General features: G+C 41.2%; 1 protein-coding gene across 1 annotated transcript; it reads right to left on the bottom strand.

The window, feature by feature from the left end:
* Window positions 1-730: 730 nt before the first annotated feature.
* LOC117258026 (SRSF protein kinase 3) lies at window positions 731-12,034 on the bottom strand. The gene is made up of 13 exons (XM_033628485.2): window positions 11,488-12,034; window positions 11,280-11,348; window positions 10,343-10,446; window positions 8,392-8,500; window positions 5,333-5,420; window positions 4,990-5,077; window positions 4,577-4,683; window positions 4,158-4,320; window positions 3,776-3,852; window positions 3,030-3,137; window positions 1,495-1,564; window positions 1,228-1,320; window positions 731-1,093 (listed from the first exon to the last, which is right to left on the bottom strand). The coding sequence occupies exons 2-13, from the start codon at window positions 11,324-11,326 to the stop codon at window positions 909-911; spliced, it is 1,239 nt and encodes a 412-aa protein (XP_033484376.1). The 5' UTR covers window positions 11,327-11,348; window positions 11,488-12,034; the 3' UTR covers window positions 731-908.
* Window positions 12,035-17,103: the final 5,069 nt, after the last annotated feature.

Below are 17,103 nucleotides of genomic sequence, written 5' to 3'. Positions count from 1 at the left end.
TTTGTCAGTGTTTCATCAGCGGAGCTCAGTGACTTGGAGAAAAGCAACATACTGTCAGATCAGAAGGCAGAGTCAACTGTGCCTGTGAAGCGACAGTCCACCATGCAGTCACCAGAGACTTATTTCATCGGCTGCACAATTAATGGAAACGTGCTGATAAATGTGTATAAAGAGTAAGTGCCTGGCGCACCATGTCTGCGTTACATAGCAACGGTGACAGCGGAGTCCTGAGGGAACTATTTTTGTTGGCGGAAGACAAATAAAATGCTTAAATTATCTATTTTGTCCTCATTTTTCGACATTTCTTAATCAGCCTTGCTTATTTAACTGTTGAACTGTTGTATAAAAGCAATATCACACTCGAGCTCGTGATGTTGTACTGTGATATCGTCACGGCTGTGATTCGGTCGTAGCCACGAGGCCTTCCAAATAATAGTTGCACTGAAAGTTCACACTGGCTCGCAGTGTCAGGCCTGTCAGTGTGGCAAGAGACGACACAGAATCATTTTCTCCTCAAAAGAGCTTCTACTTACAGGACTCAAAGATCTGGCAATCAAGTCAAGTCTCTCCTCTCTGGTCTACACTTGAGAAGATCTATATATAAAAAAAAGCCTTAGCATAAAGTGCTAAATGGACCTTCCTATTCTCTACCTGGTATTGAATAAGGACAACATCACATTCCACAGGATTTCACAAATAAATGTGAGTGACATACAAACAGTCTTCTAAATAGCTCTTTGGATTCCTTTAGTATAAAAACTCAAAGATTCCCTCTGCATTTTGAAAATCTCACAGATTGAGTCTGTGGCTGGTATGTTCAGATGTTGGCCAGGTCGAGCTGCTGGCAGCATCTGTCTGCGGAGGACTGCAGATGGGGATGAGGCTGGCGGGGCCTTTAGGAGGCTACATCAGGAGGTCAGCCAAGGGTGGCGGAGGGACTGTGCAGCGGTGGCCCTCCTCTCCGGATAGTAATCCAACATGCGCAGGAGGAAGTTTGAGAATCCAGTGGCATCCTCCAACTGGAAGTGGTATTTCTCCACCAGAACATCGTAGAGACTCCAGAACCTCAGTGAACCAACACGACGCAGGTCACCTGGATGACATGCAACCAGTATGACACAAGGATGCTCACAAGTAGCAGTTATGTGATGATTCACTCGGAAGATATCAATAAGAGTAAATCATACTAGCACACTACATACATCAAAAGTGAAGGTACAGACTCACCTCTGCGGCCGAAGTACTCTGCAGAGTATTTACCCGACAAGGCAACAGCTGGGGGGATTTTACCAAGCAACTCCATGATCTGGGCTATATGGTCTGATGTGGACGGAGAAAACAAACGCACATGCAAGCATGGGTCACAGAAATGTACAGTTTGTATTTGCATAAACTGCATCAACAGTTGCATTGCAGCTGCAGTGTGATCTCATTGAATCCTGTTTCAGTGATTGTCACGCCTCTGTTAGTGTCAGCACACTGCACGAAACATACCTTCCTCCAGGGAAATGCTCTCTCCAGCTTTGGGTTCAAACAGAGAGTCTCCTGTGACCAATTCAAAGGCCTGAGAGAATGCAAGAGAACATTGAGGGGTGAGATGTGTAGCCAAGTAAGCATCTATGAAGAGGACCATTCAACCACATTAATTGCTAATTTAACAGCCACAGATTTTTTTTATCCATGCTAGCAGGATGGCTGTAAGGATGGTAATGTCGGTCTGTGGATTAGTCCAACAATTTTTTTGATAGATTAATATAAAATTTGTTGATTTATCAGCAGGTCAAAGTTTTTACTTATACAGTGAAATATGTCCATACCCATTAGATGGAATGGCACATAATTTTGTACAGACATGCATGATTCTCAGAGGATTAATCCGAATGAACATGTAGAATTTTTTTGCTTACAACTCCCTCACAAAAAAACAATTGTAATACTGTCACATATGCTAACTCCTGAACATATAGATTACCAAATACCTTTAGTCTTATTCAGTTATAACATTTACTAGACCACACCTGCAAAAAAATCAAAGACAAATATTATAGTGTCCTATACAGTTATGAAGGTTACATGTGAGGCTCCTCTAGGCTCAATACTAGGCCCACTATTGTTTATTTTGTACAGAAAAAAACAACAATTAAATTCATGATATTAGCAGATGATAGAAATTTAGTTAAGAATGTGAAACATTTTTTCAATACTGTGGAAGAGAGTCGAAATTTCTGAAGAGTTGGTTTCATTTTGAGAAAATCAAACATTACAAAAAGTGATGCTGAAATTTAAAGAGTATCTTAAGAGTATCTTAAAATTAAGGACTTCCTGAAATCAAGTTTCATCGTACACTGCGTATTTTAAACTTTTACTTCTATACAAATTTACTGTGTGGAAATATTAGGAAACACCTATTAAACATATCTAAATCAAAATGTTACACTTGAAAAGAGAGCTATAACAATTGTAAACAAAATGACTTACCTCAACTTATTATAACTTAAGAAACAACTAACCCTGTGTTTATTGAATTAAAGGCTCTAAAATCCAGATGTTTGGTAGATTTTTTTTTATTAGAATTAGCATTACAGCCTCACTCAGCATGGCTGTACTTTAATTGTGGCCCAATCTACCACAGTGTATGTTATTATAGAACAAGTATCATACAAGTAAAAATGTGTCAATATCTGAACACTTTCAGTTTAGACTGCACCCACATAGGACTCCGCCCATTTCAAGGACAGATACAGACAATTTAGTACTTGCTTGTCCCTTGTCTATATTACAAAAGGAACAAAGTTTATCATTTGTTGTTGACAGATGCACAGGTAATCCATAGCAATAGGATCTGATTCTGTGTCTATTTCTAATGGAATCCCAAAGATCCCAAAGATACAATTATAATACAATTTTGAGTTAAATTTTGAGAGAAATGTGTATGAATCGATGCACAAGACTATCATTTCCATTTGATGGAATCATGCAGCCAAAACAAACACACAGTGTAAACATCATATAATACATTTTTCTCTCACCATGCAGGCGACACTCCAGATGTCAGCAGGCGGGCCATAGTCAGATCCAAGTAAAACCTCCAGTGAGCGATACTGACGGGTCTGAATCTCCTCACAGAAATGTTTGTACTGACCCAACATAAAGAGACGAAACATTAAAATTTTTAGATTTTAGTGTTCATACAGCATTATGTACAACAATGTAAAAAATAAAAACCAACATGAACACGTTGACTTAAAGCACTGACTATCCCTTTTTTCCTACAGTTTCTGAGTGATGAGGTGCTACATGAACATGAATTGTTCAGACTCTTCAAATTGCATTGCAAGATGGCTACGGATGAACACCAGTTGTTTGAAACGGCTTTGGCCGTAACAATGAACGAGTTAGATTTGGCTTTTCTTTTTAAGAGGAACAGAAGACGGCACGCGAATCTTTCCTTTGCAAGGAGGATGTTTTTGTTGTTTTGCCGACCAAATACGGCAAGAGTCTAATCTACCAGTTAGCTCCGTTGGTAGCGCTCTGGATGTGTCACCCCATGTATTGTTCTGATTGGTTGTAGTGTTATCCAACTGCGTGCAGTGATATTTTCAAATGCATGCTTGGTGCCGTCCCTCGAGTTTGGGCCATTTTCATTACTCATAGCCAGACCCTAAATCTCTCTAGATTTGGGTCTGGATTTCCAGGGTAGTGCTCCTATACATTCTAAACAACTTTAGTACCTGGCAAATGTAATATGTCAAATAAGTATAGAGCAACTACTGACCACCCAGCAGGAGCTGCCCAGGTCAGCAATCTTCACTGTAATGTCCTTTAACCTGTATGGATTGACCTGCTCTTTCCCTGAAAGAAACAACAAGAAATCATATATTAACATGTTATTCATTCCAAGAAAAAAATGTATGTAAAATGTAAAAATGTATAAGAAATTCTAATATTTGACAAACATTAGATATTAGTTTAATGTCGGATATTTTGACATTTATAGGCCTTAGGTGTTTACAGACCATATACTGTATATTAAAAGCCTGACATTAGCACACAAGCTGGCTTCAAGTACATCTGCTTTGTACACACACACATGCATGGCCACTTCACTCTTAAACAATCTCCAGCATCTGTAGCAATAAAAAAAGAGACGACTGTGCCTGTGGACTTGGCTTCTTTCCCAGTCAGTACAGAGGAGCAGCTGCTGTCCCCTGCTGGTACTTTGTGGGACTGCTCCTCCAGACACAGCAGGATGTTCTCAGGCTTGATGTCTGTGTGGATGATTTTACACTGAGTGTGAAGGTAGTCCAGGCCCTGCAGAACCTAGAGACAACACAAAACAGTGATGCTGATGTTTCCTTCCGTACAACCAGTACTGAACTTTTTCAGACCTGTGACTCCATCAGAACTGGTTGATCAAAGTGTGTAGGGCTTAACACCATGTGAAGAACCTTGAATGTTTGTTGTGTCTCATTAAACTCTCAGCAAAAGAGTGAATAAGCAACTTCCAACATGCACCAAATTGTTCCAGTGTTGCCGTAGCATGGTCTTAATTTCTTAGGTGTCAGAGGTTCTTTACCTGAGTAAGTATTTGTTTGACCAAAGGCTGCGTCAGTCCAGGATTCCCAAAACAGAGCTGCCAGCCTCTCAAGTCGGGCCCCAACAGCTCCAGCACCAGGCACATGTCTAACCCCTAGGCATTAAGGTCATTGTACATGTCTGCAAGCTATTGGCTGGCAGTATTCATTATACGATGTGATGTAATACTGTCTTCAATGAGCCGACATATTGCCATCTGTTCTTCTATCTCTACAAACAATGCTCTATAAGAGGTTGCACAGATAAATCCTTTATGAGACATATTAATTTATCATATGGTTGATAGATGCCTTTTAGTGTCTCTTTTAGACACAGTGGCGCACACGTCCACAAATGGCAACTCTCCAGTGTCAGGTTTAGAGTGTGTGCCCAAGAAGTCTGAAAAAAGGATACGGACCCCGTTGACCCCAGCCAGCTTGAACTCATCTAGCAGCTGAACAATCCTTTGACTGAAGGGATGTCGGCTCGTAGGACCACTTGCCTGATCAAAGAGAGAAGAGAGGGGGAGTGGTGAGAGTAAGAAGGGGGAGAAGCCAGACAATAAAAAAGACAGAGGAATGGAAAGCATTTTGTGTTCTTGTAAATAGCAAGTGGGGATTGATGAGGACTTTTTAGACGGATGATTGACAAGGGAATGTGAGAGTGGTCAGTTAATGATGGAAAAAAGGAGAAATAGCTTTTGACAGACAGAGTAAGACATGTTAGAGAGAAGAAACTCAAACAGCGGGTCACTGACGCATCGTAGGAGAGCAAGTTCATCCTGTCCTGCCTGGGTGAAGCCAGGTCCGCTCTTCAGCACCTTCACAGCGACACGCCGACCCAGCCTGCCAACACAGACACCACATCAGATTGACATAATAAAGTCCACTCTCTGCTGAATGTATGAAAGCTGCTTTTTAGTGTCAAACATGCATTTTGTTATCTTAATATTTGTGATAATCTGATAATAATCATCATGAGAAAAAAAGTTTAATATCTCAAGTGTGTCAAATAAATGAAAAGAAATAGTGAGGGACTGTACACAAATTATTAAAGGGGGAGGGGAAGTTGAGATAGGGATGTGTTTTTTGTTTTTTTTTTGCTGAAGGAAGGGTTATCAGATTTTCTTCTATGTACAGTGTACACTTCATCTTATTGTGCTCATACTACTGTTATAATAGTCACAGTGACTGGTCAGAATGTGTCATTAGTAGTGCTTTACTCTGTGTTTATATAACAATATATCATCACAAAAATGATGTGAATGTGGCTGTTTAAAAAGTGTATGAATTCACACACGATAACACACAGTCTGACATTGGCTTGTAATTTGTGTCTGGATAATTATTCCCAGTTGTATTAACAATAAAATATACAGTAGCCGATATACAGTACAGGCCAAAAGTTTGGACACACCTTCTCATTCAATGCGTTTTCTTTATTTTCATGACTATTTACATTGTAGATTCTCACTGAAGGCATCAAAACTATGAATGAACACATGTGGAGTTATGTACTTAACAAAAAAAGGTGAAATAACTGAAAACATGTTTTATATTCTAGTTTCTTCAAAATAGCCACCCTTTGCTCTGATTACTGCTTTGCACACTCTTGGCATTCTCTCGATGAGCTTCAAGAGGTAGTCACCTGAAATGGTTTCCACTTCACAGGTGTGCCTTATCAGGGTTAATTAGTGGAATTTCTTGCTTTATCAATGGGGTTGGGACCATCAGTTGTGTTGTGCACAAGTCAGGTTAATGCACAGCCAACAGCCCTATTGGACAACTGTTAAAATTCATATTATGGCAAGAACCAATCAGCTAACTAAAGAAAAACGAGTGGCCATCATTACTTTAAGAAATGAAGGTCAGTCAGTCCGGAAAATTGCAAAAACTTTAAATGTGTCCCCAAGTGGAGTCGCAAAAACCATCAAGCGCTACAACGAAACTGGCACACATGAGGACTGACCCAGGAAAGGAAGACCAAGAGTCACCTCTGCTTCTGAGGATAAGTTCATCCGAGTCACCAGCCTCAGAAATGGCAAGTTAACAGCAGCTCAGATCAGAGACCAGATGAATGCCACACAGAGTTCTAGCAGCAGACCCATCTCTAGAACAACTGTTAAGAGGAGACTGCGCGAATCAGGCCTTCGTGGTCAAATAGCTGCTAGGAAACCACTGCTAAGGAGAGGCAACAAGCAGAAGAGATTTGTTTGGGCCAAGAAACACAAGGAATGGACATTAGACCAGTGGAAATCTGTGCTTTGGTCTGATGAGTCCAAATTTGAGATCTTTGGTTCCAACCGCCGTGTCTTTGTGAGACGCAGAAAAGGTGAACGGATGGATTCCACATGCCTGGTTCCCACTGTGAAGCATGGAGGAGGAGGTGTGATGGTGTGGGGGTGTTTTGCTGGTGACACTGTTGGGGATTTATTCAAAATTGAAGGCACACTGAACCAGCATGGCTACCACAGCATCCTGCAGCGACATGCCATCCCATCCGGTTTGCGTTTAGTTGGACGATCATTTATTTTTCAACAGGACAATGACCCCAAACACACCTCCAGGCTGTGTAAGGGCTATTTGACCAAGAAGGAGAGTGATGGAGTGCTGCGGCAGATGACCTGGCCTCCACAGTCACCGGACCTGAACCCAATCCAGATGGTTTGGGGTGAGCTGGACTGCAGAGTGAAGGCAAAGGGGCCAACAAGTGCTAAACACCTCTGGGAACTCCTTCAAGACTGTTGGAAAACCATTTCAGGTGACTACCTCTTGAAGCTCATGGAGAGAATGCCAAGAGTGTGCAAAGCAGTAATCAGAGCAAAGGGTGGCTATTTTGAAGAAACTAGAATATAAAACATGTTTTCAGTTATTTCACCTTTTTTTGTTAAGTACATAACTCCACATGTGTTCATTCATAGTTTTGATGACTTCAGTGAGAATCTACAATGTAAATAGTCATGAAAATAAAGAAAACGCATAGAATGAGAAGGTGTGTCCAAACTTTTGGCCTGGACTGTACATATCACACAGTAGTATTTTAATTCATAGGTTAAAATAGCCAGACCAATACAGTAAAATCTTACAAAGCGCTCTAGCAATTTTTCTCCATACATTAGCTAACACATTGATTCATCACACAGTAAGCTAGCTGAGCTAGTTGTACGCTAGTTAACTCTGTAGGTAACTTTGCGCCCAATCTTTTTTAATCTGATATATGTAGTGGACATGGTGGTGTTGAAAAATAAAACCTAAAATGGAGCAAATAAAATAATGGCTGGGCTGCATGAGGTCATTAATTCTAGCTCATTCAAATTTATTCAAAATAGAGAAAAAATTATACCATTGATATACTGTTACAATATATAAAAATCAGACCACTTTTCTAAATTAAGAGGAGGGTCAAAAGGAAATACCCAGGTCAACATTAGTATGTGGGCCCAATGTGGTTGGTAAACAAGCTTAAAAAATGGGCCTATATAGGATTGTCTGTGGGTTCCATAATGGTCCCATGGACAATGGGTTGTGCTACAGCTATCTGGGCACCAAGTGGCTATGGGCCCAAAATGGCCATCTTATCTTGGGCCCAGTAAAACCACCCATGTTGGCAATTGGCATGGCGCCATTATGGAACCCATGGACAATCCCTTATAGGGTCCATTTTTCAGCTCATTTACCACCCACATGGGCCCCACATACAAATGTTGGATGGGTACTGATACTGCCAAGAGTGTTCTTGCTTTTCTACAAAGTGAAATATAAGATTAAACACCCTCCCCACCTCAATATTTTTTGTATAGTCCCTAATTAAACCTACTTGAGGTCGAGACACAGCCAGACAGTGGAGAAATAGCCCCAGCCAAGCTTAGAAACCACCTGGTATCTTCTGTTGAAAGTGTCACCTATCTGGACAGGATGGTACCCGCCTGAGGAGAAAAAACAAGAGGAACCTAAGAACATTATTCAGCTGCTTATATTATTCCATGTCTAGTATGTGAAACCTTTTCATCATACAGTACATTTTTTATCTGGTGTTTAGAAAGCTTAATGAGAGAGGACTCAAATGTGGCACTAAAGCTATTTCTGGCATTACAACTTCCTCTAAGCTATGACATGTCTGGAGTGAGTAACACATTCAAATCTCCCAGCAGGGACCTGAAACATTATGATGCATATGCCTGTATCAGTTCTCTTTCAGCCAGTATGACACAAAGGTCCTGGACATCGTCAGAGATCTTGAAATTGAATCTCTATTTCTATTAAACGTGAACATGATATAAGGTGATAAATAATTTATTACTGTGTCAGGTATATGTGGTATCACACACTCAGCAGTTTCTCTGCAGTAGAGAGGTACACGCAGAGACCTGCACAGCTGGCAGGGAGGGAGAGAGGAACAGGGACCAAGGTTAGGATGCTAAGTTGGCAAAAAGATACTGCAGGTTAAAGTGATATCAGAGGGAGCGAAGGTTGAGTGTGACCATGAGGGTTAAGAGAAGCACTTAAGGTGTGTTCAGACCAAACATGCAGCTAATTTTTTTGTGTGGTGCGATTACCTAGAAAGTTAAAGCATAGATGCAAACACACAAAGAATTTACACTGGGCAACAAAGAGATGCAGATACACATTTCTGAGAGTTGAAATCTTTCAACTTGAGCGAAAAAATTGTGTGACGCTGTGATGCTGAGAATCAGAAATGTGGGCACCCAGAGCTCTACGATATCCGTACTTCAAGGAGACACAAGCAGAGGGCTTGGGGAAAAGTGTGTGAAGCCATTAGACTACACAGTAAGTTCTCAAAATATGTAGTTGGCACTTGATTCCTGCTATCTGTTGTACTTTACGACAAAGTCAGCACTAACGTTAGTGATAGCTGCCTTCTGTGGTTAGTTAGCACGACCATTAGGGGCTGTGTTCGCTGAAGTCCAGCATACTTTTTTAAAATTCTTTGCAGTAGGAGTGCCGCATTTTTACTCTACGCTACGAACGGCAGCCACATGACAAGGCGAGGCGCGTTTGTTTTCGCACTGAGCAATCCACATTTGGTGAGTTAAAAAATGTTCACTTTGGGTCATCACTGTCACTTTTTACCTAGCTATCTAATTACAGTGGAAAAGTGGCAGGACAAATACCACAAAGACCAACCATCATATCTTTGATGGACACATGGCCTTAGCACAGCTGGCACTCCATTGGCCACATTAACGCAAGTAACGCAAGGGAAAAATTTGCTTCACATTTGGTCTTAAGACACCTTGTAGTAGAGTAGATAAAAATTTAGATTGTATTTTAAGCCTGTAAAATATCCTGTTTAATAATCCCTGATTGTAAAAGATGACCAGCCTATACATGGTTATATAATTTAGCTAATGGCGTCAAGACTAAAATATCTCAACAAATACTGAATGGATTGCAATGAAATCACGCACTGCCAGTAATGGTCTCCAGAGACTTTAAACCAATCGGAATCACAAACAATTTTTTTGGTCATGTATGAACAGGCTTGTCTTATTTGAACCAAAAAAACTGTATCTACAACTTCATCAAGACAGAAAAGTAAAGGCGAAATTTAACACCTATTCTCATTCAAACATAGCTGAAGACTGCAGAGATTGAGTCTGCATTGTTGATGAAGGAATCATTCAGCACTACCTTGTGCGGACTGCTCTGAGGGGACTGAGAGGCGTAGGGTAAAAGTGTGGTGACATTGGCAGCGGTGAATGAGTACATCTGCAGATGATGGAGTGAGTTAAGAGACTCTGTCGTACCATAACAGTATTCTCTGGGGTCCTCAGAGTCCTGGCTGTCCTTTGGATCCAGCTGCTCGTGGCATCCTAATGCCTCAAAGTTATTAGAGGACCCTGCTTCACTCCTACAAACACACACAGACATGTCACATAAAAACTTGATTTTCTATGGTGTCCTGCTTTACTGCCTGTGCATCCTCTGCATTCTGTGCGAGCGTGTCAGTGTTGGGTTGCTGAGGGCAGCCGGGAGAGTTGAACTACTTTTAGAGTTTCCCACAGACTCACAATGCCATGGAAACTTGTCCCGCTGCCTGGCTTAGAGCGGACAAGCAGCATCGGAAGTTGCACTATTTCTGACTCAACTGTAAATCATTTTGCAGCAACCTGATAACACTGCATCCCAGCTGCTGTGGATATCGACTGTAGAGAGGGTTGGGTCACGTCATGTCGGAAAATACTGAGCACAGGTCAGATTTCTGTGTGGCTGGAGAGACGTACAGTAGGGTTTGATGTTAGATATAGCAGCCTTGTTCTTACATTAACTAAACATAATCGAATGAGCAGCAGTTTGCTGATTAATTATTTTCTTTTTTTTCCGTGTAAACTGTGTAAGACTTGAGGGCTTGACACTTTGGTATCCTATCTGAAACTCTACACTACCATTGAAGTCACCTCTATGATATCTAAAATAATGCCGGCATGCTTTATTTGTGTATTGCTAAACTTAACTGCTCCAAACTGCATTGCTGTGGCCATGGAAAAAAAGTTTATGATCCAGGCTGCACTTTGATGAGCTCAAGCACGAATTCAAGGTGGCATAATGCTTTTGCACCATTTTGTGTGTTTCAGGTTTAAAACACAATCTGTCTGCGGTTAAATTACCCATTGTTTCTAAAGTTTCAAGTGCAATAAGAAGATTTTCCTACAGTAGCACAGATAAGAAAAGTCCCATACTTACTGATTTTGCTGAGCAGCTATGTTTGCGGAGAGGGGACTCCTCTGCATGGTGTGGTTCAGCAGTTGCAGCCTGCAGACACAGCAGACAGCGGAGCAGTTAAATAGCAGGTATCTTAAGTTAAAAAGTGGTAGGTATCTGAAGATGAAATCTTTGGCATGAAGCAGGAGAAAAACAAATACAGCGGCAATTCCAAGTGAAACTGCAGCACCTTTAACTTGTTGAGCAGTTGAGCAGCTGCTGGGTGGTGTGGGGGGCCGATAGATCTCTCAGGAGGCTGGGAACGCCAGCAGCAGTAGTCAGCAGGGTCTAAACATGGAAATCCCCTCCAGCCTCCCAATTCACTGCCAGCCAGGCCTTTACCTGCTGATCTGTGTCATGTATATCCTGTACTCCCAGTTTGACTGCCTCTCTCTGTATCTCTACTCCCCAATTTTTCTTTGTTCGCTACTGTGGGAGAGCCTAACGGAGATCAGAGGGCTAAAAGATGAGGAGTGTCATGTGGAGCAAAACACACCGAGAGAGAAGAGAGAGAGAGAGAGCTGCTGATTCCCTCACCCCCCTTGTCTCAAAGGGAGTTTGACCTTTGCGCCATGGGGATCACAGATTGCTAAACCTGGCTTGAGAATGGGATCCCCGTCCTCCAACAAGATATAAAGTACCACAATAAAGTCACGAGAACAAAGGTCAGCTGAGGAGATATTTCTTTCTTTTTTTTTTTTTTCCACATCTGATGTTACCCATTAGACAAAGGCACATGGAGGTATAGAACACAGGTGTGAATGTGTGTACTAAGTAAAAAGCACTTTGCTTTATTTTACCCCAAAAACCCACACATTTTACAAGTAAACTAACACAGAGGGAGCAAAGGTTGAGCGTGAGCAGGTTGCATGTGACCATTTCAAGGAAGTGGCACTGTGTGTGAAAATATGTGGTGTAATCTTTCTAAATATACCTATACTCATTTCATCCTTCATCACTGTTCTGTTTGTCTGTGCATGCGTGTCGTCCCCTTTTTTACCCTTTGAACTCTGCAATAGAAATGGTCGGCCAGTGCTTACATTGTGATTTTTGCTCACTGTGATATCATTTCTTAAATATTTTATTTCCCTGAAATCTGTACAACCTGAGCTTAAAGTTGATGTTAGTAAATAGCCCACAATAATTGATAAAAGTATTGACACTGTGTCATAAAAAAATACAAAGAATCAGATTTTTCTCATCACATTTTACAAAATCAAAACACAAGGTGTATTGATCCAAAAGATTTTAAAATGTAGAAACACAGACATTTCTTAACACCATGCATTTTTGTGTGGATTTGCACCACTGTAGTGCAATGACATCATTGCTGACATACGTTTGCACCATACATAAGGTAAGGTCAGGATGTGATGACAGAGCAGACAGAAGCCTCAGCAGCGAATGTATGCTCTAGCTATCATTGTTCTTTTTTTTAGATCTATTTAAACAGGATCATCCAAACAATTATCTCCTGCAGCTGTCAGCGGGATGTGTGTTTCAAAGGGTTAATTGGTAGACATCACTCAAGGATGCAAGTCCTCTCTTGCAATTCCCTTTCAAAAAATTAAAACCATATTTGCAGTAATATTTTGGGAAAAGAGCTTAAAGGTCAGTTTTCTATTGTATCTTTTTTTTTAATTTATTTTTTTTTTTTTAATGTCTAGAAAGAGAGGTCCACACTTGGTAGTGTAGTAAGGTAGTCCCCTGTTGGTCATATAAGAATGTATGTGTGTGTTTGTATATATATATATATATATATATATATATATATATATGCAAACACACAGATACATTCTTATATATATATATATGCATATATACATACATACATACATATATATATATATATATATATATATATATATATACAGTACAGGCCAAAAGTTTGGACACACCTTCTCATTCAATGCGTTTTCTTTATTTTCATGACTATTTACATTGTAGATTCTCACTGAAGGCATCAAAACTATGAATGAACACATGTGGAGTTATGTACTTAACAAAAAAAGGTGAAATAACTGAAAACATGTTTTATATTCTAGTTTCTTCAAAATAGCCACCCTTTGCTCTGATTACTGCTTTGCACACTCTTGGCATTCTCTCCATGAGCTTCAAGAGGTAGTCACCTGAAATGGTTTCCACTTCACAGGTGTGCCTTATCAGGGTTAATTAGTGGAATTTCTTGCTTTATCAATGGGGTTGGGACCATCAGTTGTGTTGTGCAGAAGTCAGGTTAATACACAGCCGACAGCCCTATTGGACAACTGTTAAAATTCATATTATGGCAAGAACCAATCAGCTAACTAAAGAAAAACGAGTGGCCATCATTACTTTAAGAAATGAAGGTCAGTCAGTCCGGAAAATTGCAAAAACTTTAAATGTGTCCCCAAGTGGAGTCGCAAAAACCATCAAGCGCTACAACGAAACTGGCACACATGAGGACCGACCCAGGAAAGGAAGACCAAGAGTCACCTCTGCTTCTGAGGATAAGTTCATCCGAGTCACCAGCCTCAGAAATGGCAAGTTAACAGCAGCTCAGATCAGAGACCAGATGAATGCCACACAGAGTTCTAGCAGCAGACCCATCTCTAGAACAACTGTTAAGAGGAGACTGCGCCAATCAGGCCTTCATGGTCAAATAGCTGCTAGGAAACCATTGCTAAGGAGAGGCAACAAGCAGAAGAGATTTGTTTGGGCCAAGAAACACAAGGAATGGACATTAGACCAGTGGAAATCTGTGCTTTGGTCTGATGAGTCCAAATTTGAGATCTTTGGTTCCAACCGCCGTGTCTTTGTGAGACGCAGAAAAGGTGAACGGATGGATTCCACATGCCTGGTTCCCACTGTGAAGCATGGAGGAGGAGGTGTGATGGTGTGGGGGTGTTTTGCTGGTGACACTGTTGGGGATTTATTCAAAATTGAAGGCACACTGAACCAGCATGGCTACCACAGCATCCTGCAGCGACATGCCATCCCATCCGGTTTGCGTTTAGTTGGACGATCATTTATTTTTCAACAGGACAATGACCCCAAACACACCTCCAGGCTGTGTAAGGGCTATTTGACCAAGAAGGAGAGTGATGGAGTGCTGCGGCAGATGACCTGGCCTCCACAGTCATCGGACCTGAACCCAGTCGAGATGGTTTGGGGTGAGCTGGACCGCAGAGTGAAGGCAAAGGGGCCAACAAGTGCTAAACACCTCTGGGAACTCCTTCAAGACTGTTGGAAAACCATTTCAGGTGACTACCTCTTGAAGCTCATGGAGAGAATGCCAAGAGTGTGCAAAGCAGTAATCAGAGCAAAGGGTGGCTATTTTGAAGAAACTAGAATATAAAACATGTTTTCAGTTATTTCACCGTTTTTTGTTAAGTACATAACTCCACATGTGTTCATTCATAGTTTTGATGCCTTCAGTGAGAATCTACAATGTAAATAGTCATGAAAATAAAGAAAACGCATTGAATGAGAAGGTGTGTCCAAACTTTTGGCCTGTACTGTATATATATATGCACATGTGTGTGTGTGTGTGTGTGTGTGTGTGTGTTTGTGTGTTTCTGGGGTGGGGGTGTGCACATCTTGAGAAAACCTTCCACATCCCAAACCTTGAGTCTCTGCTCTCTGTTGCCAACACTGCACTGTTAACACTCCCTCTCTGACATGGCACAAGATTTCGTGGCTGATCCTGCCGAGCCAAAGGGCTGCTGGGTACGTGAGAGAGAACTGATGGTGTTAAAGGGAGAGAAACAAGAGGTGAGATCAGCTGGGTATTGTGTGTGTGTGTGTGTGTGTGTGTGTGTGTGTGTGTGTGTGTGTGCAGGGTGTGATGGGACTTCAGCATGAGAACACTTGGCCTTCACCGCTCAGATACTGAGGGCCTCTCGACCTCACGTGAATAACTGTTCACAGTTAGATGACGTGTTATCAGAGCCCCTTATGTGGGCTCTTAACTATTCTGACTATACAGCACCCTGTGGCTGAAGTGGTGTTGGCTACTTTGCATTGTGGACATGTTCTTACCAACATGGTTTGAATTTCAACATATAAAAAGTAAAATATGTATTTTTATCCAAAGCCCAGAAATCCCTTTTCTGCTGTTGCATTATGATTAAAAATGCAAAATGGGTCAAGTCACTTTGAAAACAAGTTGATCAAAGTAAATTAACACTTTAAGTCTCCTTTGTTTAATACATAACAAAAGTAAAATGAACAAGTGGTGGATTTACGAGGAATTATGTGCCATAATCATGGATGAATAGGGTGAACTGGATACAGCGTTAGAGGCGTGGCCCCGTTCAGTTCAAGTTGGTTAGTGGGGCAAAGTTTGATTTCCATGTGTAAAATTACCTGGATCTCCTGCTATGAATCCACATCATTGGGTCCCTGGAGCAGGTCGCATCTGAGGGGCTTACTTCCAGTTTAGCCCTCTGCTAACCTAAATGGAGATAAAATAATTCAATTGTGCAGTTCTTTTAGACTTTTAAAATGTTATCAGACCAAATGGATCAAGTCCCGATAGTGAAACAAGTCATTTTGTGGGGGTTGTGACGGTCAAAAAATGTACCCACTGATTTACAGGCATCTCCTTCAGAATGTCAGTCTACAGGAAAAAGTCCTTGGGCCCCACAGCATCACATAACAGAGCTGTAATTCCACGGTGAGGCCACTATCTCGAATTGACTTCAATGCCTGGTGCTGCTCCCAGGGGCTTGGCTGTAACTCTCCGCCGCCAGTGACTTGCTGGAGTCAAAATATTTTCTTTATTATCATCATTTCCAGTATAAAAAAAACAATATAATCACTTTTTTCACATTTCAGTGTCAGCATTAAGTCAAATTAAGAGGTTTTGGTAGAAGGTGGATTTATTGACCTTTGAACAGAGCCAAGCTAGTTATTTCCCCTCATTTTCAGGCTTATGCTAAGCTAATTACCTGCATGCTTTAGCTCAAGCTTTTGGCAAGAAACCAAAAAGGCATGATTTCTGTAAATATCATATTTTCATAATTTAAAATCAATTCAAAATCAATACTCTGCCACAGTGGAGCTCTGCCAGGCTGGCAAAGGTGCGATCAGATCTCACTTTTGGGTGCCAGGGAGAAGCCAAGCAGTAACATTTTTGGATGATTAAAATCTTTGTGAATTATGCAAACACAGTGCTCTGGAAGCCTTGTGTATGTAAACAATGACATGGACACTTGTTTGCACTGAGAGGTGTGAATTCAACTACGGTGAGACTGCAGTCAGTGGTGATGGCACATTTTCCTGGGTCAACCTCTTTGATACAAAGTGTCAAAAGAACCAAACCCTCTAAGCTTCATCACTGTAGTATTGCATTGCTCTGGTTTTTTTCTTTTGGTCAATCCTCCTGTGTCCTGCTATTACTGATTAATGTGAGTCCAGTCTTAAGCTGAAAAGCCTGTGCTGGCTGTAACTATTTTCCGTTTTCAGAGAGCTGTAATAAGACACTTCCCACAGGAGCAGGAAGTGTGTGTGTATGTGTGTGTGTGTGTGTGTGTGTGTGTGTGTGTGTGTGTGCGGGCGCGCGCGTGCATGTGTGCGCACGTACGCTGCTGAGAGACATCCAAACAGCACCTGCATGGATCTGGATCACTGGGTTAGTAGGAGATAAATATCAGGTGATAAAAGAGGTTTGTATTACATTCATTTTGTCCTAGTTTTACCTCTAAAACTTAATATTAAATTCATTTTTTAATGATATAACCAGTCAATTATCAAAAACATAATAAGGCGTGGAGGCAGCTGGTCGATTCATCTTGTTTTTACCATAGTTCTTTAAACTGCAAAT

The sequence above is a fragment of the Epinephelus lanceolatus genome, chromosome 8, assembly GCF_041903045.1.
Source record: "Epinephelus lanceolatus isolate andai-2023 chromosome 8, ASM4190304v1, whole genome shotgun sequence".
NCBI classification, from domain to species: domain Eukaryota; kingdom Metazoa; phylum Chordata; class Actinopteri; order Perciformes; family Serranidae; genus Epinephelus; species Epinephelus lanceolatus.
This window is presented reverse-complemented; position numbering and strand designations above follow the sequence as displayed.